The sequence below is a fragment of the Saccopteryx bilineata genome, chromosome 4 (genome assembly GCF_036850765.1).
Source record: "Saccopteryx bilineata isolate mSacBil1 chromosome 4, mSacBil1_pri_phased_curated, whole genome shotgun sequence".
NCBI lineage: Eukaryota > Metazoa > Chordata > Mammalia > Chiroptera > Emballonuridae > Saccopteryx > Saccopteryx bilineata.
Window position 1 is genome coordinate 28,101,485 of NC_089493.1, and position 27,938 is coordinate 28,129,422.

A 27,938-nucleotide genomic window follows, 5' to 3' on the forward strand; every position below is an offset into this window, starting at 1 on the left:
ATAGAGCATGGCCCCGGAGTGCCGAGGTCAACTGGTTCAATCCCAGGGTCTCTGGCTCAAGCCCAGGGTTGCTAATCCTGAGGTGCTGATGCCAAGGTCATTAGTTCAATCACCAGGTTGCCAATCTCAAGGTCACTGGCTCGATCCCAGGGTCACCAGATCAATCCCGAGGGCACCAGCTCTTTCCTAAGGGCACCTGCTCCACCCCCTGCAGTCACCAGTTCAAGCCCCAGTCAGGGCACATATGAGAAACAAACAATGGCACAACTTGGTGCAACAAGTTGATGCTTCTCTCTTTCAAAAAAAAATTAAAATAAAAAAATGATAAATTTTTAAAAAAAATAATAAAAAATTAAAAATATATATATAAATGAAACCCCCAGTATGATACAGGAAAATATAAACTTCTCTGTACACTTTTGCCAATGAAAATTTTACTCTGCTACCAGTAGTTGCATCAGTAGAAATCCTGGATAGTCATTCTCCCCCATTGATGGAAAAAGTAACCCAGCTTTAAATTTCATCTATGGCTCAAAGTGTTAAGTAAAAAAATATTGAGAGGAAAACATAAATTTTAACAGTGAGGATGCTTTTTACTTTGTTGTTGTATACCTTTAATTGAATCTCTTACAATAGCCATGTGTTATGTTAATAAAATTAGTAAAACAATGTGATTTATTCAAAAGTTACCTAAAATATATCCATACCGATGATATAAATTTGATATTAATCAGGGAATAATTTATTCACATAAAATTATTAAACACTAGATAGAACCTGACCTTGGATCTCTCATGTCAACAACAGATCAATGCATTACAATTTGGGGGAAGCTCTCTCCCGGGTACCTCTAAGGTGTCTTCTGAAGAAGGTCAGAATCTGCTTCCAGGCATCCACCTGGGCCTTAGAATGAGCCCTGGGCTCCCCACCCCAGATCACAGGCGTTTTCGGTAATGTGTGCAGGGAAGCTGGACACATGGGGAAGTAAGGAGGCTCAATGTAATGCCCAGTCCCAGGGTAGGAGATTATCTGGGGTTTTTTCTTTCCATGGGCCTGTAACCGATCAGAGGCTATTTGGGCATAGAGCTCACTCCTCCAGTTATGGTCGTCCTGACCAACGATGAAGAAGATAGGCCCCTCAGCCTTCTCTATTGGAAACATGCTGGGATGTTCATACCCTCCTACAATATCATTCCGTATATCAACAATGTCCAGGAGGCCTGAGAAAGCTCTCTTAATTCTCCTCATGTCAAGGCCCAATGGTGGGATGCAAATCTCCTTGTAGCAGAAGGCACTGATTCCAGTGAACCCAGAGCCATTGATGGAAACTGTAGCTGAGATGTTCTTCAAAAATGAGGCCATGAAGAGACAAATATTAGCCCCTAAAGAACTGCCCAGAAGGCCAACGCCTGGACCCTTTACCTGGAAGAAAAGAAGGGAGAAGAATAACAATCGAGAACCCACAAAATAAAAAATTATTTTCTAAATGCAACTAAATGTACCATTAGCTTTCATTTGTGAGCTAGGCACAAGAGAATCAAACTAAGTTCATAGGAGTTTCTTTCCACATAGTAAAGAATATCTGGCCTGACCAGGTGGTAGTGCAGTGGATAGAGCATTGGCCTGATACCCTGAGGACCCAGGATTGAAACCCAGAGATTGCTGGTGTGAGCATGGTATCATAGGAACGACGCCATGGTTGCAGTCTTGAGCCCAAATGTTGCTGACTTGAAGCCCAAGATCACTGGCTTGACCAAGGGGTCACTGGCTCGGCTGGAGCCCCCTGGTCAAAGCACATATGAGAAAGCAATCAGTGAACAACCAAGGTGCCGCAACTATGAGTTAACGCTTCTCATCTCTCTCCCTTCCTGTCTGTCCCCCACCTCTCTAAAAAGTAAAAAGAGTATCTGTATAGACACACAACAAACAAATCTTAAACTCACTGGCAAATTTAGGAATTGATTACACATGTTCTAGACATGTTGTATCTTACTGTGTAGAACCAAGTTCTGTTTCAAGCAGTGAATCATTTATCAGAGTCCATCTGAATATGTCAGCAAATGATTAACTTTATAGGAACAAAGTAATATTTTAGAGTCCAATTAAGTAGTTCTTAACTTCAAAAATGGGCACACAAGTTCTGATAAAAATCTCAGCAACAACATACTCTATTGTCAGAAAAAACAATTATGCAAAGCTAACAAATTAGAAGCTCCATAACAAAAGGAACTTTAATATAACTAAATAATTCCTTTAAATAAAATCTCACATGTGTTTTCTCTGACAGAGAAAGTGGAAATAGACGCATAAAGTCAAGGAAGTCTCCAAAAATATATATATATCTCTGAAAGAAGCATCACTGCACCTGGTACAAGTGAGTACAAGGTGACATTCTCTGGGGAGATAACTGAGACAGAATGACACAATAAAGAGCATTAGATGCTGTCCAAATAGCTCAGTTGATTAGAGATTGTCCCAAAGCGCAGAGATTGCCAATTTGATCCTCAGTCAGGGCAGGATTGATGTTCCTGCCTTTCTCTCTCTTTCTCTCCCTCCCTTCCTCTTCCATTAACATCAATAAATAAAACATAAAAAAAACAGAAAGAACATTAGGAGAACCTGGGGGTGTTGAAGCATGGAGCACAGGGCTTCTTCAAAGTATTCCATATTTGTGCTGTTGAATTTCTTGGGGAGATCTTCAAAGTCATAATAAGCTAGAGCCAATGTAGCAAAGCCATGGCCAGCTAGAAGGCTGGCTCGATATTCCAGCAGGCCCCCTCCAAGACCAAAGAGATCAATGATCCCTGGGAAAGGTCCAGGTCCTAGAGAAGGAAATATTATAAAGGGAAGGCATTATATAATTTAAATATTTTGCTTAAATTTTAGGGATCTTTCTATATTATTTAAGAGGTTCCTGTGAATCAAAGGGAAGAAAATAGCTCCCTGGGTCACTATTGAAAACAGGCCCTGACCGGTTGGCTCAGCAGTGGAGTATCACCTCAGCATGTGGAAGGCCAGGATTTGATTTCCGTCAGGGCACAGAGGAAAAGCAACCATCTGTTTCCCCATCCCTCCCCCTTTTCTTTTTCTCTCTCTGTTCTCCTTCTGCAGCAATAGCTTGAATGGTTGAGCAAGTTGGCCCCTGGCGCTGAGGATGGCACCATGGCTTTGCCCCAGGCACTAAAATAGCTTGGTTGCTGAGTAATGGAGAGCGGCCCCTGATGGGCAGAGCATTGCCCAGTAGGAGGCTTGCCAGGTCCCTCTGACTCCGTCTCTCACTTAATTAGAAAAAATAAAAGACAAAGAAAAGGAAAACAAATGCTTTGGGGGGAGGAAAATCTACAGGGTATCTTCTCATTGATTTTACTCTTCATATGCTTCTATGATAAATTATCTGCATGGTTCTAAGGAATTTCAGGTTTTAAGATTGTGTTGGTTTGCAGTGTTCTGTTAAAAGATTGGACATAGAATTAAGAATCTTGAAAAAAAAACACAAAGAAAATCAAAGACTTGAAACAAAATTTTGTTGTATTTCATCAACCCTTGGCTTTTTGGGTGTATTCATATTTCAGCTGTTTATTTAGAGAAAGGAAAGAAATATACCTAGAGATGACTTTAGGTGAGGGAGGCAATGAAGTCTGAAGTGTGATCTGTGGTAGAGAGGAACATAAAGTGAAGAAGAGGCCCAATGTACCCAGCCAGGACATTTGGGAAAAGGCTTCCTTGACCATCATTTTGTGTAAGACCTCGTAAGGGCTGATGCTGTAGTGATCTGTAGGGCAGTTAATAGCAAAGTGGACAACATACCTAACGACCCTGACCCTATTTTTATATCTGCATAACAGTACCCACCTTACTGGGATATAGACTAAATGAGATCATGTAAACAAATTGCATAACACAAAGTCTAACCTATCAGAATATTCTATTTTGGTTGTGTGGGCACTAATTTAGGCAATGACAACTTCTCTGACCGTGCCCGGAGCCTAATTCCCCTTAAGCACGGGGTGCCAAGCGCACTCGCTCACACAGCCCCAACCACCCAGGCTCACCTGGGGGCAGGAAGAGCGTGGCGCGTACCCGGCCGGTGCGCACCGGCTCCCGCCGCACCCCCGGCGCAAGGAAGTCGCGCTCGTGCACCGCCCGGCCCAGCAGCCGCCCGCCCTCGGGCTCGTGGCCGTCCAGCACCTCCAGCTCCACGACGAAGGGCGTCTGCACGTCCCGCTTCAGAAACCGCCAAAAAGGCTTCTCGGGCTCCAGGGCCCAGAGGAGCCCCATGGGCTCAATCCCAGCGAAGCTGCCGCCCAGCGCGGGCGCGCGCGTCAGGTCCAGCTCCCCGCCGGAGTCGGCGCAGTAGCGCGCGTGGGCCCGGAAGATCGTGCCTTTCTCATCGCGCAGGGACGAGCGCAGCGTGACCGGCTGCCCCGCGGCCAGGCCTCGCACGACGATGCGCACGGGCTCGTCCCAACGGCAGCGGCCCGAGGGCTCCAGCGACACCTTCGCAGTCATTCCGGTCGGACGCTGTTGCGGCCCTCACCGTCAGCGGGAAAGCCCAGGCAGGGGTCAGAATCCCGTTGCAGCCCGTGAGAAGCGCGTCGGTTGGTCGAATGGGATCTGGTGTTCTCAGGCTCCGGGAGTGGTCGGTGGCTTAGTCGCCTCCGGAGATGTCTGGGCTCTTCAGAATTGTGCAGTACTAGGTGGCTCTCTTGACCCAAGCACAGAGACTGCCTGAGTTCCGGGTGTGGCGCCCAATCCCCATCCGGAGGACGCTTCTCAGTCTCAACCGGTCTCATAAATTGAAGTGAAAGTTACTGGGTAATCGATTCGTGGTGAAACCAGAATTGAACGAGTTTAGGCAGAATTCCAAGAATTCCAGCCCCTCCATGGATAACTTAACTAAATACATACATAGATACCAACATATATACATACTGTTGCCCTGGCCAGGTAGCTCCGTTAGTTAGAGAGGGTCGTACTCATATAGCCAAAGGTTGCAGGTTCCATAACTGATCAAGGCACATACAGGAACAGATTGATGTTTCTGCCTGTCTCTTCTTCCTCTCTCTAAAATCAATAAAACAAAAATAAAAAACCTTTTAGTGAATTATCCATACAGAAAAGTGCACAAATCCTAAATATACAGCTCACACTATGAATTTTCACAGTCTGAACATACCCACATTAACCACACACTCAGATCCAGACACTTAATTACCAGTGCTCCAGAAGCCACCCTCACCTTTTTCCCCTTCCCCAAACATAATCTGTTCTGACTCCAACAAACTGGCTTCGTTTTTTTCTGACTGCATTTTATTGGAATGAATACTTCCATGTGATTTTCATTAGTGCCTTTCTACTTTGGCTCGGTAATGACACCAAGAACTGTTTCTTTCTCTCTGCTCTGGTGGCTTTCAGAGTAATTGGGGCTTCATGCAGATTCTTTGTTCGTGTTTAGTGGGAGAGAATTTCAAGTATGGGACTGAAATCATACTTGGAATTCCCCTGGATAGGATGTTGAGATTATCTCAAACCAAAGAGGAATCACCAGCATTGCCCTTGCATCAATCAGGTGGAGTTAGCTTTCTCTAAGGCCCACAGGACAATAAATGAGTAAAAATCAGGATGGGTAATGGATGCTGAGTAAGCACCTGACAGTATCCCTGAGAGCGTGGAGGAAGACCCATTATGGTATTGGTGGCTTTTTAGAAGTGAAGGCAAGAAAGAAAAAAAATTTTAAATTTAGAAAAATAAAATACGTGATTGACAGGAGTTATTATGACGATTAATGGAACTAATTAAGGAATTTGGAGGTTGACTTTTAGAAGACTGTTGGATATTTAGATTTGAATGAGGAATTTGGTATTAGAAAATACATTTTAGAAAACAAGAAATTAAGCACATTGCAGTATTTCACTTCAAGATGAAAATTCTTCAGTTTATCTTCAATTCTCAAAATCAAGTGGGGATGAGAGACACTGTGGAAACAAGTCAGGTGAATGGGTTTTGGGGATGCTACCCCCCAAATATGTCATTTTGGCATACAGATTATTTTGAGCTACAGGCACTTGAAAAACAGCAAGTGCAGGAAGGGCACTCATTCCTTCTTTTTTCCCTAAGAGCAAAAGATGAAACTCTCATGTGAAAGCTGCCCTCCTATTAGTCAAATTAGTTTTTAAATATGATATATATGTTTGCTCGCTTATAGTTTGCATTGGGTGTGCGAGACAGGCTGTAGGCTGGCAAAATCCTTATAGCCTAAGGCTTGGTTTTAAGACTAAGCCTTTTCCATCCTTTTAATACTAAGATCTTCTCAAAACTGAGCTTTTTACCCACACCCTTGACTGTTGCATGATGTGAGGTGGTGCACTCTTATGAGGAATCCCATTTATGCCTCAGATGAGTGGCTTTGTATCAGAGACTTCCTTATTTGTATATTGCCTTAAAGGAATTAATTTCTACACTATAAAATAAGGCAGATGGGGGGCTCTCACTCGCTCAGATCCTGCCATCAGCATTGCAGAGCAGAGACAGCCTAGATGGCAGAGTGCTGAAGGAGAAGCCAGTTTGTGCAGAGAGAAGGAGATGGGGAACAGAGGTGAATAAGGTTGATGAGGCCTTTGATTCTAGGAATACTCGGATGAGTCAGTGGCTTTGGAAGCCTTGAATGGAAAGGGAAGTGTTTTCCCACTGTGTGTATTTCTCACCCACTGGATGCGAGCTAGGATTAAAGGTAATGATCCACCAGTTCTTGGCTCTGTTGTTTCATTACTGTCTGTACAAATTCAATGCAAACCTGCACGGGCTAGGTGGCTCTGATGGTGGTTGTGGCTACTGACTTTACATCTCCCTATTATTCCAGGAATAAGAAGACAGTCTTATCACCAGAACTAGAAGTGAAAGGTGAATTCTGCACCAGGTCATGTTAAAATAACTTCTCTCTTTTTAAAGATACATTTATTCAGCATCATAATCAGACTATTACATTTAGCAATCAACAGCATGGGTACAAAAAAAAAAAGGACAATAAAACCCTTTGTTGGAAGGCTTTACACTTTACACAGAACAGAAATTAAAATAACTTGTTATACAATTAGTCACAAATGCAGTCCTTGAGTTTTTGCCCATTCAGATAAGTATTATCTAAAACATGTCTACTTTGTAGCACTAGGCCCTGCCACCACTGTGCCTGGCTGAGTTCACAAATTTGTTGTAACCTGTAGCTCTTCTTGGTCCTATATCTCAGTTGGTTAGATCATTGTCCTGATATGCCAAGATTCCTGATTTGATCCCTGTAGGGAAAGCAGCTGTGCTAGGCTAGCTTGCTTGTACTTTGCATGATCAGTGCATGAGCACGTGTGTGTAGCCTCTGTAAGGCTGCAGGTACTTTCCTTTGGTGTAATCTCTTGTCCACCACCGTGAGGGGCGGATTTCCTGTTTGCTTGCCCACCACAGCAAGAAGAGGTTTTCCCCTGCCTATTTGTTTGTCCACCATTGTGAGAATTGAATAAACAGGAATGTCCCAACGTTTTCCAGCTCCACAGTTCCTCTACTGTCTGCCGAATCCAGTGTGAACCTGCCTGGCCATGGCCACTGACATTACAGTCCCAGGTCAGGGTGTTACTGGATGGGATATAGCCAGGAGAGATTTCACAGCATGAGTCCGGGAGATTTTGAGAGTACACTTATTAAAGCTGAGGGCAATGCAATGAAGGAAGGGCTTAGGATAAAAGAAGCAACAGGATAGAGCCTAGGCAAGGCTGCTTTGGCTCTCTGGAAAGTCAGAGAAAAGAGGGCCTTGGAGACAGGAACAGAGGGTAAGCCTGGGATGAGATGCCACTGCTTGCTGCTCCCCTGGTTGCAAGTCTCATGGGGCCCCTTAGACTCTAAGGCTTAGAGGAAGAGAGAAGAGTATGGGCATGCTCTAGAGCAGGGGTGGTCAACCTTTTTATACCTACCGCCCACTTTTGTATCTGTTAGTAGTAAAATTTTCTAACCGCTCACTGGTTCCACAGTAATGGTGATTTATAAAGTAGAGAAGTAACTTTACTTTATAAAATTTGTAAAGCAGAGTTACAGCAAGTTAAAGCATATAATAATAATTATTTACCAAGTACTTTATGTCAGATTTTTGCTAAGTTTGGCAGAATAAATCTTTATAAATCAACTTACTATAGTTAAATCTATCTTTTTATTTATACTTTGGTTGCTCCGCTACCGCCCACCATGAAAGGTGGAATGCCCACTAGTGGGCGGTAGGGATCAGGTTGACTACCACTGCACTAGAGCAAGCATGCTACTGGATTCTTTGTCTTGAGGCTCATCTTTCTTAAGCTGCCAGGAATCCTAGGGGAAGTCTTAAGGGAGGGTCTTAACAGAATATTCATTAGCTTTTTAGGTTTGGCCTTCAAAATATGTTGATTCATTAAAATGTATGTAAAGAGATGTCAGGGTTATATTTTGGTTAGTTTTATTTTAAAAAGAATGTTATAAAGGCGGGACCAGGAGAGAGGCAGGTTTGCCCCAGGAGTATCTGGAATGTGTAAACCATTTGTTTATAAGTGTCCTTGGTTAGGGAAGATAAAATTTTGAAATTTAGGGCCTCTATTCACTGGTAGAGCATTGGCCCAGCGTGTGGATGTCCAGGGTTTAATTCCCGGTCAGGACATACAGGAAAAACAACCATCTGCTTCTCTTTCCCATTCTCTTTGTCTTCCTATAATGCCGGTGGCAGAGGCCAGAAAGGTTCACATTGGATTCGGGCAGATGGTAGAGAAACTGCGGAGCCAGACAGTGTCCGTTTATTGCAGGCTCGCAAAGACAGGTGAGCTAATAAACAACAAAAATGAAAGAGCTAATAAACAAAGAAAAATCTGCTATCCGCAGTAAGGACAAGGGAACAAGGAAAACGGCACCTCATGGTAGTGGGAGAGCTACCTGGTAGTGGGGAATCACCGCCCAGGGGAAGTGCCCATGGCCTTATATAGGTCATGTACACGTGACTCTGCCACGTGCTCACGCACTAATCAAGCAATGTGCTTGTAGCTGGTAACCCCGCAGGCAAGTCTAACACAGCTGCCACACAGGGCCTATAAAAGTTACCCCAACAGAGATGTGGGTAGGTTTGATTGCGGCCGGGACAGATAGAAATTAGATGGCAAGGTGTAATGCTTGTAGTGGAGGCCAGGCAGGTCCACATTGGATTTGGGCTGATGGAAAAGAAACTGCAAACCCAGCAAGCATTAGGGCCATTCCACTTAATAAAGTCTCACAATGGCGGACCATCACACAGGCAGAGAAACCGCCTCTCAGGCAAACAAACAACAGCAAAATGGCCCCTCACAATGGTGGACAGGCAATCCGCACATCTGCAATCCCCAATCTCCCTTGAACACAAGCACTTGTAGAGTTCTATAGGCCATACACACATGGCACAGCCACGCACTAATGTATCAATCAGGCAGAGTGCTTGCAGCTGGTAACCCCGCGAGCAAACCTAACACAGCTGCCCCAAACGAGCCTAATAAAGTCTTGTTGGAGCTTTGTTGGCAGCTTGAGTCAGAACAGAGGTTCCAGCTGCTGAAAAAGTGGGGGAGGCGGGTGACCCTGGCACCTGCCAGGAAAATGGCTGGCGTTAAACTTACAGGATCCCCAAGTCCCGTTGTCCCAGTTTTAAGTAGGGTGAGGGACCTATCTGACAGGGATGGGCAAGGGCCAGAGGTCCCATGTGAAATTGGTAATCCACTGGTCCCCTTCTAATGTGCAGCAGGTGTTGGCTTTAGAAGGTAATAGGTGCTGCCTGGCCTGTGCTGGCACAGTGGATAAAGCATCCACTTGGAAATGCTGAGGTTGCCAGTTCGAAACCCTGGGCTTGCCTAGTCAAGGCACATATGGGAGTTGATGCTTCCAGCTCCTCCCCTCATCTCTCTCTGTCTCTCCTCTCTCTCTCTCTGTCTCTCCCTCTCCTCTCTAAAATGAATAAATAAAAAATTAAAAAAAAAAAAAAAGAAGGTAATAGGTGCTTTTTTTTAGAGCAGCAACAAGCAGCTAAGAGAACTGTTAAGGCAACACAGGCCTTAAATGTGTTGACCCCGCCAGGCCCTGTGAGCTTGTTGAGGGGTGTGGATGGGGCTTGTGTCAACAGACAGCCCACTGGGGAAAGGTGCTGAGGTCCATTAATAAAGAGCTGTATGGCTAGTTGCCTGTAATGACCTTCACCTTGGTGATTTGCACAGACAGGTGGGCTGTCTATCGTGGACTGATTCTTGGACTGCGACCAGAGGGCGGCACTGGCTCCCTTGACGGATGGAAACATCGCTTGTAGACAGTAGTATGAGAGACTCCGCGTGGGGGTTCACGGCACCAGTGGAGGCCCTCCCGCACTGGTTCTCATCCAGTTGCAGAGTTGCACCAAGGACACTTCACAGTTTCCATGGTGTGGGGAAGCTGTTAGGCTTGCTTGCAGGTTTACCGGCTGCAAGCACTTCACTTGATTAGTGCTTGAGCATGAGGCAGAGGCATGTGCACAGAGCATATACAAGGCTACGAGTGCTTCCCCTGGGCGGCGATTCTCCCAGATAGCTCTCCCACCACCGTAGGGTGCGGTTTTCCTTGCTCCCTTGCCCTTAGTGAGAATAGCAGGTTCTCCTTGGTTTATTAGTTTTTTCCCTTTTCTTGTTTATTTGCTCACCTGTCTTTGTGAGCCTCCAATAAACGGATATGGCCCGACACTGTCCAGCTCTGCAGTTTCTCTACCATCTGCCTGAATCCAATGTGAACCTGCCTGGCCTCGGCCACCGGCATTACATCTGGTGTAGTGGATAGGGTTCGGAGAAGACGGGTATGGAGTCGCCGACGCCCTTGAAGGATGGCATAGAGGAGTGGTCGCTGTTCTCCAGTCTATGGTTCCCTAAGGCTGTCCTTTTGGGGGGTCATAGCCTAAGTGTTCTTTACAGCCCTGCAAGAGGAAACGGAGAGCTCTGTGCAAGAGGAAGCCCGAGGCTGAAAGCTCCAGGGTGAGCTGCGGAGCAAGTGGCAACAATGGCACGAGCTGGAACGGTCACTGGAGAAAGAGCTGCAGATCGAGAATTGCAAGTCAGACTGCAGGCTGAGAACCAGCGACGGTGTGAACTGGAGTCAGCACTGGACAAGGAGGCCGACTGGGTTCGAGAGTTGCATTGTGAGGTGAAGGCTGAACACCAACAGCACCCTGAACTGGATGGAGCGCTCTCTGGAGAAAGAATTGTGGGTTCACGAGATGCAGTTTGCCCTGGAAGCTGAACGTTGCCAGTGACAGCTGTTGGAGAAACAACTGTGGGTGCAGGAGCTCCGGAGTTGGATGCAGGAGCTCGAGACTCAGCTTCAGGCCAAGAGCCCACAGCCACAGGAGCCAAAGCAGGCGTGGAAGATGGAGCTGCATTTCTAATGGCAGAGCAGCTCTGAGTCTGCGGGAGCAGGCATTTCCAATGCCTTCTCACCTGGGGTGGAGCCTCAGGCTGCAACTGCCATCTCCAGACTCAGAGCCTGGCTAGTGGTCACCAAGAAGTTAAAATTCCAGCAGCAACGAGTCCCTCATGGGCAACCACCTCCTCCTCCACAGATAGTGCAGCACTCTGTGGGCCAGCCCCTACACCCAGGCAGAGCTGATGGAGTTGGGGGCACAATTCAGGCAGAAACCCATGGAGTGCTGGCAGCCTGGCTACTGAGGTTGTAGGATATAGGGGTGGCTGGTATCATGCTCTGCAGAACAGACATGGAGAAATGGGCCGCCATTACTGTACCACACACTCCTCTTTGAGGCAGTGTCTTCAGAACTGCCATGACAACCCAGGACACCATACCCCATTAGAATGGGTGGTGGCTGTCATTCCTACGATCTGGCAGAGTGCTGGGACTTGCTAGAGGCAGTGAGTCGATGGCAGTGCTATAGTGAGTTAGTAAAGGTCCTTCAGGAACTAGGTATGAAGAATGCTCCCATGGACCAGACGAGGAAGTGTTTACAGCCAGGATGTGGGATCTCATCGTCTGCAGTGCCCCATTTGCCCTTTTTGGGTCACTAGTGGCTATCCTGGGCCCCTATGTGGGACAGCCCATCAACACGGTTACACAGGTGGTAGCAGATTTGGGGAGCTGGAGGCAGCATGGAATCACAAAGCTGTGAGGGCTGCTGCCCGTCTGCCCCTCCGACTAGCAAGTGGAATGGGCCTGTGTACGTTACCCAACACAGATGCGGGTAGATTTCATTGTGGCTGGGGCAGATAGGGAGAAGTTGGATGGCAAGCCTAATAAGGTTCTTTTGGAGCTCTGGCAGCAGCTTAAACCAGGACAGAGATTCCAGCCGCTGAGACAAATGGCCCCTGCAGCTACCAACGAAATAGTTGGTGCATGGGTAGCATGGTTACAAGATTCTATGATGGAGACTGCTGAAGGACAGGAGGACCCCCAAGACCCACTGTTCCAGTCTGAACAGGGGGAAGGCTGAGGGTCCTGTCTACCAGGGATGGGCGGGGACCAGAGCACACACGTGGATCTGGTTATCTACTGGTCTCCTTCTAATGTACAACGGGTACTGGCCTTGGTGGATACAGGTGCAGAATGTTTCCTCCTTTCTGGGTACCCAGAACACTTTGCTGTGACCCCAGTGGCCATTGACGGATATGGGGGCCAAACTGTTCAAGTGAAGCTAATAACTATTCCTTGGGGATAGGAATACTGCCTCCTAAGCCATATAAGGTATGTGTATCCCCTATTCCTGAGTATATTTTGGGGATAGATGTCTTACAAGAACTGTGGTTGGAAACTAAAACCAGGGAGTTCCGCCTGTGGGTCTGGGTCGTGAAGGTAGTGTCACAGGGACAAACAGCATATTCCCATTTACAATTACCCGTTCCCCGGCATGTGACTAGCAGTACCGCCTGCCAGGCGGCTATGAAGAAGTCACTGCGACAGTCCTCAAACTAGAAAAGGTGGAGGTCATCCAGCCAGCACACAGTCCTTACAGTTAGTTCCCCAGTGTGGCCTGTGTGCAAACCAGATGGAACCTGGAGACGACTGGGTTACAGGGAACTTAATCAAGTTGTTCCCCCTTTGCATGCTGCTGTTGTACCCTCAACAGCTAACCTGAAGGATTGGGTAAGCCATGAGTTGGAAACATACCACTTTGTGGCAGGTTTGGCTAACGCCTTTTTCTCTATTGATATAGCTGCAGAGTCAAGACCAATTTCCTTTCACTTGGGAAGGGTGGCAGTGACCTTTACAGTATTACCACAGGGATACTTGCATAGCGCCCCCTTGTGTCATGGGCTGGTGGCTGCTGACCTGGCCAAATGCAAACAACCAGAGGCAATCAATACCTATGTATCATTATATCGATGACATTATGCTAACTAGTGACTCTCTTCCAGAATTGGAGCAAGCAGTCCCTACCCTGCTATCCCACATGAAAGCCAGTGGCTGGGTGGTCAACGAGGGCAAATTACAAGGACCCGGGTTATCTATTAAGTTCTTGGGAGTTGTCTGGTCAGGTAAGACAAAGGTTATCCCTGACGCAGTTATACATACGATCCAAGCATACCCTGTACCCAATACAGTAAAGCAGTTACAGGAATTCCTAGGTCTGATGGGGTATTGGCGAATATTCATACTCCATTTAGCTCAGTTATGGCATCCCTTATATCACCTTATTCTGAAGGGAGTTCTCTGGGATTGGACTGAGCAGGCACAAGATGCATTTGCAGCAGCTAAGAGAGTTGTCAGGGTGGCACAGGCCTTGAATGTGTTTGATCCTGACAGGCCCTGTGAGCTTGATGTCCATGTAACCCCTGAGGGGTTTGGATGGGGCTTGTGGCAATAGACAGAGTGCCTACAGCAACCTATTGGGTTTTGGTCCTAATTGTGGAAAGGCACTGAAGTCCATTACTCATTAGTGGAGAAACAGTTGGCAGCTGTGTATACTGCCCTCCTAGCCGCTGAAAGTACAGTATTACAACCACAACTCCAGTTACGGTCAAGACCACATACCCTATTGCAGGATGGGTGAGAGGTTGGGCAACCAAACCTCGTATTGGTACAGATCAAACCTCCACCCTGGCCAAGTGGGGTGCATACTTGCAACAATGCTGTGCTCTTAGCCCCAGCCCATTGAGAGCAGAACTGCAGTCACGTATATGACCTTAGAGTCAGGTGCAGCTGGCAATCAGGAGGCAGAACCTGAAATCAGTCCCCACCAGGAGGGATGAGTGACCATCCCTGAGGATGCCTGGTATGCTAATGGTTCTAGCAGGGGCCAACCAGCCATGTGGACGGCCATAGCCTTCCACCGGACACTGAGACTATTTGGATGGAAACCAGTACAGGCCAAAGCAGCCAATGGACGGAACTAAGAGCCATATTTGTAGTTACCCATAATAAACTTTCACCTCTGGTGATTTACACCGACAGCTGGGCTATCATGGACTGACTCTTTGGATCACTACTTGGCACATTAACCAGCAGATGGTAATGCACCATCCTCTATGGGGTCAAGCCATGTGGCAGGACTTATGGGAAATAGGACACCAGAAATAGGTGACAGTATACCATGTCATAGGGCATGGCCCTCTAGCCCATCTTGGGAATGATGAAGTGGACACTTTGGTGAGGGTGCAATGGTTGGAGACTGTGCCAACAGGTGACGTGGCACGGTGGCTCCACCGGCGTCAGTTCCATGCAGGACAGAAAACTGTGTGGGCTACGGTTAAGGCCTGGAACTTGCCTGTGTCCTATGCAGACGTACTTGCAGCCTGTGAGCAATGTGCAGTGTGTTCCAAGGAGCTCCCGCAGAGACAATTGGTATTACCTGGACAGACCCAGAGAGGTCGTGTCCATTGACATGGTGGCTGATAGACATCATCGACCTTTACCAAAGTCAGACAGGTACTAGTATGCAGTCACATGTGTAGATACTGCCAGCGGTCTGCTTGCTGCTTACCCTGCCTGTAACCCAGTCCAAAAGGCAGTAATACAAGCTTTGGACTGCCTGAGTGCTGTGTACAGGTGGCCACTGGTCCTTGAAAGTGACAGTGGTACCCATTTCACGGCTTCTATGGTGAGGCAATGAGCTCAGGACCTAGGGCTAGACTGGAAGTACTATGTCCCCTATCACCCACAAGCTGCTGGTATCACTGAGCGCTATAATGGACTCTTTTTTTTAGTTTTATTTTTGTTTTTTATTTATTTATTTTAAATTTTATTTATTCATTTTAGAGAGAGGAGACAGAGACAGATAGAGAAGGGAAGGAGGAGCAGATATCATCAACTCCCATATGTGCCTTGACTAAGGAAGCCCGGGGCTGCAAACCAGTGACCTCAGCGTTTCAGGTCGATGCTTTTACCACTGCCCCACCACAGGTCAGGCTATAATGGACTCTTAAAGCAGGGACTGCGACAGGATGGGGGCACCGACTCCCTTACTGGATGGACACGCTGCTTAGGCAGGTACTCCGGATTTTGAATGAGAGACCTCGAAGGGGGTGGGGCCAGCTCCGGTGGAGGCCCTCCTGCTGCTCCCATCCAGCTGCAGATACGCACCAAGGATGCTTTGCACAAGCTGGGTTTTAGACGGCTGTGCAACATACTTCTGCCTGCTCCTACAGCCCTCCTTGAAGACCAACGGCTTCAACGGACATGCCCCTGGACTGTACAGGTCCCCACCCACGATGGTGGCCTTGTTAGCACCGTGGGGTAGGGGTCTAGAGGTGGACCTCCAGTTAACTCCCTGGGCAACCAGCACCTGGCTGCCTAAGGTAGAAGTGTGTTATCCCTTGAGTGCTGAGGGGGACAGCATTACGAAGGGCACCTTTGTAATTTTTTTATGGTCCATAACGAGTTCTCCCATTTTGCTGCACACAGAAGCAGCAGATCCTGGTGTGCAGGCCAATAAGGTTTGGTATGCCCGCCTGAGGCAGCCTCGGGTAGCTGCTACTGTGCTGCCTGCTGATAGAACTCTGGCCAGTTTTCTGCCGGAAGAGAAAGATTTGCTTCTCGGTGCCACTGACCACTCTTATCATTTCACCCATAGCTGGATATAATGCTGGTGGCCGAGGCCAGGCAGGTTCCCATTGCATTCGGGCAGACAGAGAAACTGTGGAGCTGGACAGTGTCGGGCCATACCTGTTTATTCGAGGCTCGCAAAGACAGGCAAGCAAATAAACAACAAAAGTGAAAGAGCTAATAAACAAAGGAGAATCTGCTCTTCACAGTAAGCACAAGGGAGCAAGGAAAACCACACCTCACGGTGGCGGGAGAGTGTTTTGGGAGAATCGCCGCCCAGGGGAAGCACCCATATCCTTCTGTAGGCTTTGTGCACTGAGTCTGCCTTGTGCTCATGTGCTAATCAAGTGCTTGCAGCTGGTAACCCCACACAGCTGCCCCACACCGTAATTCTGTTGCTGTAGACTACTATTTTGGTTTTTGCAACGTGCCTCACTCATCGTACAGGGATCATTGTTAAGCCTAATTTGGAGGGACTCGAAACATTGAAGACACAAACAAAATCGGTCGATTCCACACCAAAGCTTTATTGTCTTCCTTGGCCAAGCCGCAACAACTCCAACAGAAATCTGAGGGAGAGCGCGCCGGGCCTTTGTTCTACCTAGTTTTTATAGTTTTGCAAGCGGGAAGTACAGAAGCAAAAATTGCAATTAGGTACCCTTTACCACTATTGGTTATAGTTATATGCCCTTTAACATGATAGGACCATGTTCAATTTGCAAGCCATACACCATTTTGGAGAAAACAAAATTTGCAAGTCAACACAATGGCAGAAAGATGTCTCTTCCTGCACCTGGCTAGCCATTCACCCCTTTCCCCACAGGTGTGGTGGAATGTCAGGGAATCCATGTTTTCCTTCCCTTTGCATTTACAATACAATGCCAATGGCCATCCTGGTTTTATGCCAATCACACAGTACAGAGATCATTCACAAAATTTCTCTGCACACCTTAACCCAAATTAACAAAATGTTTTTTAAGCCACTTAGAATATTAATATTGATTCTGTAGCTTTTGGTACAACACCTGCGGGTGAGGTGGCACAGTGGCTCCTCAGGGCTCCTCATCATCAACGAAGAAATCTGGTGCATAGATTGTAAGGCGAGCAACCGTAAAGGGGTTGAATGTGGGGCAGCTGTAATAGGCTTGCTTCCTGGTTTACCTGCTGCAAGCCCTCTGCCTGATTAGTGCCTGAGCACGTGGCAGCGCCATGTGTGTATGGCCCATATAAGGCCGTGGTTGCCTGCGCTCAGGGAGACTGCAGATGCGCAGATTGTCTGGCCACCACTGTGAGAGCTCATTTTGCTGTTTGTTTCCCTGAGAGGCAGTTTCTCCTGCCTGTGTGCTTGTCCGCCGTTGTGAGACTTTATTAAACAGAATGGCCCAACCCTTTCCAGCTCCACGGTTTTTCTGTCTGCCTGAGTCCACTGTGAACCTGCCTGGCCTTGGCCACAGGCCACCAGCATTACAGGGAGACTGACTTCTTGGCCATGTTCAGAATTTAACAAGGTGTGAGGCAGCTGTGTTAAGACTTGCTTGCTGGTATACCAGCTACAGGCACTTTGCTTGATTAGCGTAAGCACCTGGCAGAGGCACGTGTGTTAGCCTATACAGTATAAGGCTATGGGTGCTTGTGCTCTAGAGATGGGGGATTGTGGGTGGTGGATCACCTGCCTCCAACTGTGAGAGGCCACTCTTGCTGTTTGTGTGCCGGAGAAGAGGTTTTCCCCTGCCTGAGTGCCTGTCTGCTGTTGTGAGACTCTATTAAACGGGATGGCCTTAATGCTTTCTGGCTCCAGTTTCTTAACCGTCTGCCTGAATCCAATGTGAACCTGCCAACAATGTGGCCTCAGCCACTGTCATTATACAAGGATACCACATTTGTGCTACATCAAAGAACTTGTGACTCGGCAGCATAATTCCCCTCATTAAGTCAGTAACTAAAGCCACAAAAACCCCGATATTGCTAACCTAAGGTTGCCCAGGTGCACAAACCCCCATGCCAGCAAATCCCCTACACCTAAGGCCTCCCTCTCGCAGTTCAGGGCTGACACTTGTTGCTCTCAACCGCTTGTATCTTGCATCCAGGTGTTTCTAAAATAAAATTTCCTTTTGGAATACACCAGCCTTGTGTTTTCAGTTCAGCTCACCCTGGTGCCTACCCATAGACCCAGAAAGGGGCTTAGCCTGTCAGCTATTTCAGAGGGGAGAAAGCAGTCCGCTGGGCTTTTCTCCAAGTAGACCTAGTCGGGGTTTATAATGCCTGCCAGTTGCCAAGAGAAGCTTTCCTCTTCCCCAGTGGACTGGCCACCCACAGCTTTAACCTAACCCTTTCCAGCAACGCTTTCCAGTTCCTCAGTTTTCTACCGTCTGCCCAAACCCACTGTGAACCCACTTGGTCTCTACCACCAGCATTACACCTACAGTTCCCAGCTGCGTATCCTGCAGAAAGCAATTATAGGCTTTAAGGGAGTTCTTGACGATACACCTGAAGAACACAACACAGTGTGTGAATGTGAACGAACGTACAGAAATGTGCATTCTACAGGGTGGATGAGAAGAAACAGAGATTTATGGACAAGTGGCTCAGGCCCTAATAAAATGAAGAACCACAAAGACAAGAAAAGCATCATAATAGAAAGGAAGAAACAGGATTTGGGCATACTGAGCCCCAGCTCTACAGCAACTGTATAAAAAACTCCTCTGAGACTCAGTTTCCTCATCAGTAAAATGAAGAGTAACGAGCACACAGTAGCATACAAGAAAAACCACTGCCCAGTTTTTGAGTTTCAGGGGAAAAAAAAAATCAAGAATTGCTTTATTTAAAAAAAGGAATTTCGTGCCAGACCTGTGGTGGCGCAGTGGATGAAGTGTCGACAAGGAATGCTGAGGTCGCTGGTTCGTAACCGTGCACTTGTCTGGTCAAGGCACACATGAGAGTTGATGCTTCCAGCTCCTCCCCCCCTTCTCTCTCTCTCTCTCTCTCTGTCTCTCTCTCTCTCTCTCTCACACACACACACACACACACACATACACACATTCACTCTCTCTCCTCTCTAAAATGAATTTTTTAAAAAAAGGACTTTCATGTCGGCCTAGCGTGCAGAGGACCCGGGTTCGATTCCGGCCAGGGCACACAGGAGAAGCGCCCATTTGCTTCTCCACCCCTCCGCCGCGCCTTCCTCTCTGTCTCTCTCTTCCTCTCCCGCAGCCAAGGCTCCATTGGAGTAAAGATGGCCCGGGCGCTGGGGATGGCTCTGTGGCCTCTGCCTCAGGCGCTAGAGTGGCTCTGGTCGCAACATGGCGACGCCCAGGATGCGCAGAGCATCGCCCCCTGGTGGGCAGAGTGTCGCCCCATGGTGGGCCTGCTGGGTGGATCCCAGTCGGGTGCATGCGGGAGTCTGTCTGACTGTCTCTCCCTGTTTCCAGCTTCAGAAAAATGCAAAAAAAAAAAAAAGGAATTTCATGCTTGACCTGTGGTGGCACAGTCAATAAAACATTGACCATGCCTGACCTGTGGTGGGGCAGTAGATAAAGCATCAGCCTGGAGCACTGAGGTTGCCAGTTTGAAACCCTGGGCTTGCCTGGTCAAGGTGCATATGGGAGTTGATACTCCCTGCTCCTCCCCCCTTTCCTCTCTACTCTCTAAGATGAATAAATAAAATCTAAAACAAAAACAAAAACAAAAAAACCCCAAAACATCGACCTGGAATGCTGAGGTCACTGGTTTGAAACCCTGGGCTTGCCTGGTCAAGGCACATATGGGAGTTGATGCTTCCTACTCCCCCCCTTCTCTCTCTCTCTCTCTTCAAAAAATGAATAAGTAAAAATAAATTAAAAATAAAAAAGTAAGGCCCTGGCAGGTTGGCTCAGTGGTAGAGCATCGGCCTGGCGTGCAGGAGTCCCGGGTTCAATTCCCGGCCAGGGCACACAGGAGAAGCACCCATCTGCTTCTCCACCCCTCCTCCCTCCTTCCTCTCTGTCTCTCTCTTCCCCTCCTGCAGCCAAGGCTCCATTGGAGCAAAGTTGGCCCAGTCGCGGAGGAGGGCTCTATGGCCTCCGCCTCAGGCGCTAGAATGGCTCTGGTTGCAACAGAGCGATGCCCCAGATGGGTAGAGCATTGCCCCCTGGTGGGCATGCCTGGTGGATCCCAGTTGGGTGAATGCGGGAATCTGTCTGACTGCCTCCCTGTTTTCAGCTTCAGAAAAATACAAAAAAAAAAAAAAAGTAATATTGATTCCTGGCCAGGGCACACAGGAGAAGCGCCCATCTGCTTTTCCACTCTTCCCCCTCTTCTTTCTCTCGGTTTCTCTCTTCCCCTCTGCAGTCAAGCCTCCATTGGAGCAATGTTGGCCCAAGCACTCAGGATGGCTCAATGGCCTCTGCTTCAGGCACTAGAATGGCTCTGGTTGCAATGCCTCAGATGGGCAGAGCATCACCCCCTAGTGGGCATGCCGGGTGGATCCCAGACAGGCATATGCGGGAGTAGTCTCTGCCTCCCCGCTTCTCACTTAAGAAAAATACAAAAAATCTCAGTTCCTGAAATTAGCATTGCAGGGGAGAAGCAGCCAAGATGGTGGAGTGCTGAAGGAGAAGCCAGTTTGTGCAGAGAGGAGATGGGGAACAACTGAATAAGGCTGGTGAGGTAGAAACCTTTGATTCTAGGAAACTCGGATAAGTCAGTGGCTTTGAGAACCCTGAATGGAAAGAGAAGTGTTTTCCCACTGTGTGTGTTTCTCACCCACCGGGTGAGAGCTAGGATTAAATGTAATGGCCCACCAAAAAAAAAAAAAAAAAAAGGAAAAATACAAAAAAAAGAGATAAAATAAAAACAGTAATTGAGGAAATAATAGCATAATTGTAAGGCATTTTTTACTTTAAATATATAAAGATTTACAAACATTTAATAAGCCTATTATGAAACTATACATATCAAGTGATATAAATATTAAATCATCGGCCTGCCCTGTGGTAGCAGTGGATAAAGCGTCGACCCAGAATGCTGAGGTTGCTGGTTCAAAACGCAGGTTTGCCTGGTCAAGGCACATATGGGAGTTGATGCTTTCTGGTCCTCCCCCTTTCTCTCTCTCGTCTCTCTAAAAACTAATAAATAAAATTTAAAATAAAAAAATAAATATTAAATCATTTATTTTCACATTAATCATTATTAAAATCACTTATATAACTCATCTAAATAATGTTTTGCCAGCTTTCAAAACAACTATATCATAAAGGCCCATATATGTAAAAAAAAAACCAGAAAACAAATTTATTTGCACTAAGAAAATACTTACTCATCCGAGGAGAAGATATCAAAGAACTGAAAATATATTTGCTATAAAAAAATGTTTTTCTTTAGATAGGTAGGGAGAGACAAGAACAACAAGGTGCTCCTGAATGTGCCCTGACTGGGGAATCGAACTGGCAACCTCCGTGCTCCAGGACAACGCTCCCACTGAGCTATCCAGCCACTGCTTAATTTTTTTATTTATTGATAGAGACAGAGAGAGGGAGAGAAAGAGGTAAAAGGGAAGCATTCCTTTGTTGTTCCACTCAGCTGTGCATTCATTGGTTGCTTCTTGAGTGTGCCCTGACTGGAGATCTTGGGGATCGAACCTGTGACCTTGTCGTTTTGGGTTGATGCTCTTAACTGACTGTGCTAACCAGCGAGGCCCTCTGTCACACATTTTTTGGTTCTTCCTGTGAGTGCCCTGACTGGGGATGGAACCTGCAACCTTGTGGTTTCAGGACGATGCTCTTAAGAGACTGAACTAACTGGCCAGAGCTAAAAATTCTTAATAGTTTTATGTACAAGTCACTGTGAATCAGTGTTACTCACTTTTCCTTTCTGAGCTAAAGCCTCGTGTGTTGTGAGAGACTAAAAAGGGTGCTTTTCCCATCTGTGGTGTTTTCTGCAGAATCTCTTTCATCCCAAATAACTGAAAAGGCATGTAGTTTATAAAAACTTTGAAAACTCATCGGTAAGTTCATTTAAACAGTGAATAGGGAAAACTCTTTAAGTATTAAAAAAGAAAAAAACTATACATACACACTTAATTGTAACAGCTGTTCCCAGGATACATTAGCATCAGAGATGTCACAAAATCAAATAAAAGATTTCAGTTTTGCTGTGATCATCCCCTTTTCCCACCCAAGTGTTTGTGGAAGAAAATCTGGAGCTGTTTCCAAGCATCCGCCTGGGCCATGGCATGAGCCCTGGCCTCCCCTCCCCAGATGACGGGACTGCCCGCCAAGGTGTGCAGGGAGGCTGGGCACATGGGAAAGTAGGGAGGCTCTATGTAGTGCCCCGCTCCTGGGTAACAGATGATCTGGGGCTTCTCCTTACCATGGGCCTGTAAGCGTTTAGAGGCCTCATTAGCATAGAATTCACTCTTCCAGTTATGGTCATCCTGACCTACAAGGAAAAGGAAGGTGCTCTCAGACCTTTCCACAGGAATTAAGCTCTTCTGGTCAGGGCCTTCCAAAGGGCTGTTCAGGGCATCCAAAATGTCTGCAAAGCCGTCTCTGGTCATCTTGATTCGCTTCCGGTTGATGCCGAGAGGGGGCAGAGTCTCGCCCTGATAGTGTAAGGCTGCTCCGACATTAGCTATGGAGCCATTGATTATGACTGCGGCAGTGATGCCCTTCAGGAACGAGGCCATGGAGAGGCAGAGTTCACCTCCTTTGGAAATCCCAAGCAGCCCAACTCCTGGACCCTTTACCTGAGATAAGGACAGAGGAGAAAGAATGAGTCCATGAACAGTGTGGGGAGTAGTGCCTGGAGCTGGAAGTCAGCTACAACTGAGCCTGAATCTGTGCTTTATCATTTACCAAGGTTTGCAAACCTGGGCTCTTTATTCTTCCCTTCTATCTTCTTTCCCACAATTTCTCCATCACCATTGTTGGTGACTTCAGTAACCATGTGGATGATCTACTAAATCAGTGGGTTCTCAACCTTTTTAATGCCATGACCCCGCAATACAGTTCGTCATGTTGCGGTGACCCCAAACCAAAATATAATTTCGGTGGCTACCTCATAACTGTAATTTTGCTACAATTATGATTCAGAATGTAAATACCTGATATGCATTATGTATTTTCCGATGGCTTTAGGCGACCCCACCGGGGTTGCGACCCCAAGGTTGAGAACCGCTGTACTAAATACTTTGGATTCCCAGTTCCTTGACCACCATACCTCCATGAGCTTTCTCTCCCATTGTCATAACCTAAACCAAGTTCATCTCCAAAATAGCTGCAAGCATTCTACTCACTGATCACCATCTGAAATACTTCCAGTGAAGCCATCTCAGCACCACCTGTTTCCATCTCTCTGCGACCTTGACTACCGCTTTTTTTTTTTTTACAGAGTCAGAGAGAGGGACAGATAGGGACAGACAGACATGAACGGAGAGATGAGAAGCATCAATCATCAGTTTTTCGTCGCGACACCTTAGTTGTTCATTGATTGCTTTCTCATATGTGCCTTGACCGCGGGCCTTCAGCAGACCGAATAACCCCTTGCTTGAGCCAGCGACCTTGGGCTCAAGCTGGTGAGCCTTGCTCAAACCAGATGAGCCTGCACTCAAGCTGGCGACCTCGGGGGTCTCGAACCTGGGTCCTCGGCATCCCAGTCTGATGCTCTATCCACTGCGCCGCCGCCTGGTCTACCGCTTTTTTTGCTATCAATACCTCTCTCATGCTCACCTCCCACCTCATCCAGCTTAGATTTCAAGCTTATTGTTATTATCACTCCCTTGCAAGCACTCTTAGCTAATATCTCTCCTCCTTTAGTCATACTGACTGGTAAAGGGATAACCTTGGTGAAGCCCACCTACTCACTTCCTCTGGGCCTGCATTTGTGCAAGGCAACATTGCTGGAGAAAAAAACCATATATTTGTGCCAACAGATCTTTCATTTCATGACCACAAATTTCAAACACCTGTACACATCCACACTGCCCATCAGTCCTGCCACACCTCCCTGTTTGCCTTTCACTTCTTCAAATGACGACTTCATACCCTCTACTTCCTCAAGCCTCCTGAGCCCCTCGCAATTCCCTTCACTTCCAGCTCTTCGACTTCAGGGAGAAAACAGAAGCTACCCAGTAGGAACGCTTCCTTATTTCCCCTGCCAAATCTACTTAGTTCCAAATGAACTCAAGCTCTGTCTTCCTTCCTGCTTCCCAAAGAAGTACCTCTGTTTTTATCCAAGGCCACCCCTCTGCGTGGGTTGGGATCCGATCTGCTCTCACTCCCTAGACTTTGCTCCCACAACTTCCTTCTTTCTCCTTCATAACTTTTTCTCTCCTGGCTCATGTCCATCCGTGTACTTCATGCTCTGGTACCTCTTAGCATTTCAGTGACAATTCCTTGACCCCACATCCACTCTGCCACAGTTTTCTACTCTCTTTCACAGCAAAATTTGTGGGAAAAGTTGTCTGTGGTTGCTCTCTGTTTTGTATTCCATTCTCTACTCAGCCTCATCCAGGGTAACCTGGGTTTGCACTATTCTATTTATTGATTTTAGAGGGAGGCGGAGGGGGTGGGGAGGAGCGGGAAGCATCAACTTGTAGTAGCTGTATCTTGTATGTGCCTTGACGAGGCAGGCCCAGCCAGGGTTTTTAACCGGTGGCCTCAGCGTTCCAAGGTGACATTTTGTCCACTGTGCCACCACAGGTCATGGTTTGCACTCTTCTGAAAAGAATGCTCTTGTCATAATTACCAAAATCCTATATTATAAATGGCCATTTGATTGACCTTTCAACAGCAGTCTTTTTTTCTTATCGCTTCAACAATAGCACCCTTGACTGGTTTCAAACATTGATTCCTCATAAAAGTAGTAGGAATTAAATGATATTATCCCACTTTTTCAGAGAAAACAGAAACTAATCCCAGAGTTGGGATTTGGAAAAACCAGAACTCAAATTTAACTTTTCTCTATCTACATCTTCTGATTATACTGTATCATTTTTCTAAGAGATCCTATGCTTCCATCTACCATGAACACTAACTGAATTAAAAAATAATCTTCTGCCTGACCAGGCGGTGGTGCAGTGGATAGAGCATCAGACTGGGATGCGGAAGACCCTGGTTCAAGACCCCAAGGTCGCCAGCTTGAGCATGGGCGCATCTGGTTTGAGCAAAAATTTACCAGCTTGGACCCAAGGTCGCTGGCTCAAGCAAGGAGTTATTCGGTCTGCTGAAGGCCCATGGTCAAGGCACATATGAGAAAGCAATCAATGAACAACTAAGGTGTCGTAATGCGCAGCAAAAAACTAATGATTGATGCTTCTCATCTCTCTCCGTTCCTGTCTGTCTGTCCTTGTCTATCCCTCACTGACTCTCTCTCTGTATCTGTAAAAAAATAAAAAATAAAAATAAATAATCTTCTGCCTGACCAGGCGGTGGCGCAGTGGATAGAGCATCAGACTGAGACACAGAGGACACGGGTTCAAAACCCTGAGGTCGCCAGCTTGAGCGCAGGTTCATCTAGTTTGAGCAAAGCTCACCAGCTTTAGCCCAAGGTCACTGGCTTGACCAAGAGGTTACTCAAGCCCTGGCCGGTTGGCTCAGTGGTAGAGCGTCAGCCTGGCGTGCAGAAGTCCCGGGTTCAATTCCCGGCCAGGGCACACAGGAGAAGCGCCCATCTGCTTCTCCACCCCTCCCCCTCTCCTTCCTCTTTGTCTCTCTCTTCCCCTCCCGCAGCAAGGCTCCATTGGAGCAAAGATGGCCCCGGGCGCTGGGGATGGCTCCTTGGCCTCTGCCCCAGGTGCTAGAGTGGCTCTGGTCGCAACAGAGCGACACCCCAGAGGGGCAGAGCATCGCCCCCTGGTGGGCAGAGCCTCACCCCTGGTGGGCGTGCCAGGTGGATCCCGGTCGGGCGCATGCGGGAGTCTGTCTGTCTCTCCCCGTTTCCAGCTTCAGAAAAATACAAAAAAAAAAAAAAAAAGAGGTTACTCAGTCTGCTGTAGCCTCCCCCCCCCCCGTCAATGCATATGAGAAAGCAATAATGAACAACTAAAGTGCTGCAACGAAGAACTGATGCTTCTCATCCTCTTCCTTCCTGACTGTCTGTCCCTATCTATCTCTCTCTGTGTCAAAAAAAAAAAAAGCCTGGGCCTGACCTGTGTCGGCGCAGTGAATAAAGCGTCAACCTGGTAAACGCTGAGGTGCCGGTTCAAAACTCTGGGCTTGCCTGGTCAAGGCACATGTGGGAGTTGATGCTTCTTGCTCCTCCCCCTTCTCCCCTCTCTATAATGAATAAATAAAATCTTAAAAAAAAAAAAAAAAAGCCTGGCCTGTGGTGGTGCAGGGGATAAATCTTTGGCCTAGAATGCCAAGGTTGCTGGTTCGAAACCCTGGGCTTCCCTGGTCAAGGCACATACAACAAGCATGCAATGAACAACTAAGATGAAGCAACTATGAGTTGATACTTCCCATTCCATGCTCCCCTCTCTCTCCTGTCTCTATAAAATCAATAAATAAATTATTTTTAAAAATTATCTTCTGGTCCTGTGATATCCTGAGCCTAGAACCCTCAAAACATTTCCTATTACCCAGGTTCTTTGCCATCAAGTTCCTCCTTTAAACAATACTGTGCAGCCTTACCGGTGGCAGTGCAGCGGATAAAGCGTCGACCTGGAAAGCTGAAAAGCTGAGGTCGCCAGTTCAAAATCCTGGGCTTGCCCGGTAAAGGCACATTCGAGAAGCAACTACTACAAGTTGATGCTTCCCACTCTTCCCCACCTTCCTCTCTTTCCTCTCTCTAAAATCAATAAATAAAATCTTGAAAAACAACCCTTAATTCTGTGCTCTTAGAGGGGGCACAAGGAAGAGAGGGTTGTGAGACACAAACATTAAACTAGGACCAGCTGGAGGCAATGATTCCTTTCCCCTTTCCCTCTACTTCCTGTGTCTAACCCAGGGTTCTAAAATGTGTTGGGCTCATTATGAAATATTATAAAAATTACAATTTAAAACTCCAAAATGCCAACTAAAAGAACCTCTTTACTAGCAAGAAATATAGTAATATATAACTGCATAGAAACTGTCCATGAGAAGTGACTAAAAAAGGTACTGCATTGGGGGTAGGGCGTGGCTGTCACGAATTGGTCCAGTTCTTGAAAACCAAGAACATTTATGAAGAGGAGACCTGAGACATAGGTCACAAAACGTAGAGAAATTCCAACCTGAGGGTGATTAAGCAGGTAGTTCACAGCTTCTTCAAAGTACTCTAGGTGGAGGTTCTTCAAGCCCTTGGGGAGGTCGTCATAGTTATAGTAAGCCAGAGCCATCACAGCAAAACCCTTCCCAGCCAGCAGACTAGCTCGGTATTCCAGAAGGCCACCTCCAATTCCAAAAATGTCCACAATCCCAGGAAAGGGCCCAGGTTCTTTGGAAGAAACAAAACAGAAAACTAAATTATTCTCGAAAGTCCTTACAGGGATGTCAAAAACCATTTGCTCCCTACTTGGTAATGTCAAAGTTTTCTATTGACAACCAGAAATAATGAAAGACCTCTGGTCTTCAAAGGTCCAGGCAATGGCATAGACTAAATCACATTCCTCTCTACACCCAGAGCCTGTAGTCCCACAGATGTTAGAAAGATTATGTGTTACTTTTGTGGTTAAAAATAATTTACAGAAAAAAAAATTTACAGACAATGACAACAGCAAAATCATTGCTCTCTCCGCCCCTCTAGCAGTGCTACACGCTAGGGAGGGTGCAGAGCCTCTATACATTGCAGGTGTGAATGCTAACAGATACAGTCACATTGGAAAACAGTTGGGCTATTTCAGCTAAAATTAAACATACATTTACCATGTGATCCAGTGATCTCACTGTCAGGTATGAGAAATGTAAACTTTGCCTGACGTGTGGTGGCACAGTGGATTGGGTGTCAACCTGGAATGC

General features: G+C 46.9%; 1 protein-coding gene across 3 annotated transcripts in view; it reads right to left on the minus strand.

The window, feature by feature from the left end:
* Positions 1-391: 391 nt before the first annotated feature.
* Positions 392-27,938, minus strand: part of LOC136335936 (peroxisomal succinyl-coenzyme A thioesterase-like) — a 31,211-nt gene continuing 3,664 nt past the window's right edge. Inside the window, exons 2-5 of one of the 3 annotated variants that reach the window (XM_066277175.1) lie at positions 27,215-27,417; positions 22,372-22,747; positions 2,620-2,822; positions 392-1,422 (exon numbers count right to left, since the gene is read on the minus strand). In XM_066277175.1, the coding sequence (XP_066133272.1) occupies positions 817-1,422; positions 2,620-2,822; positions 22,372-22,747; positions 27,215-27,417 (1,388 nt within the window). In that variant the 3' untranslated portion in view covers positions 392-816. Of the gene's footprint in view, positions 1,423-2,619; positions 2,823-4,052; positions 4,519-22,371; positions 22,748-27,214; positions 27,418-27,938 lie in introns of those variants that run through there. The other 2 variants (XM_066277176.1, XM_066277177.1) reach the window with 2 other exon arrangements.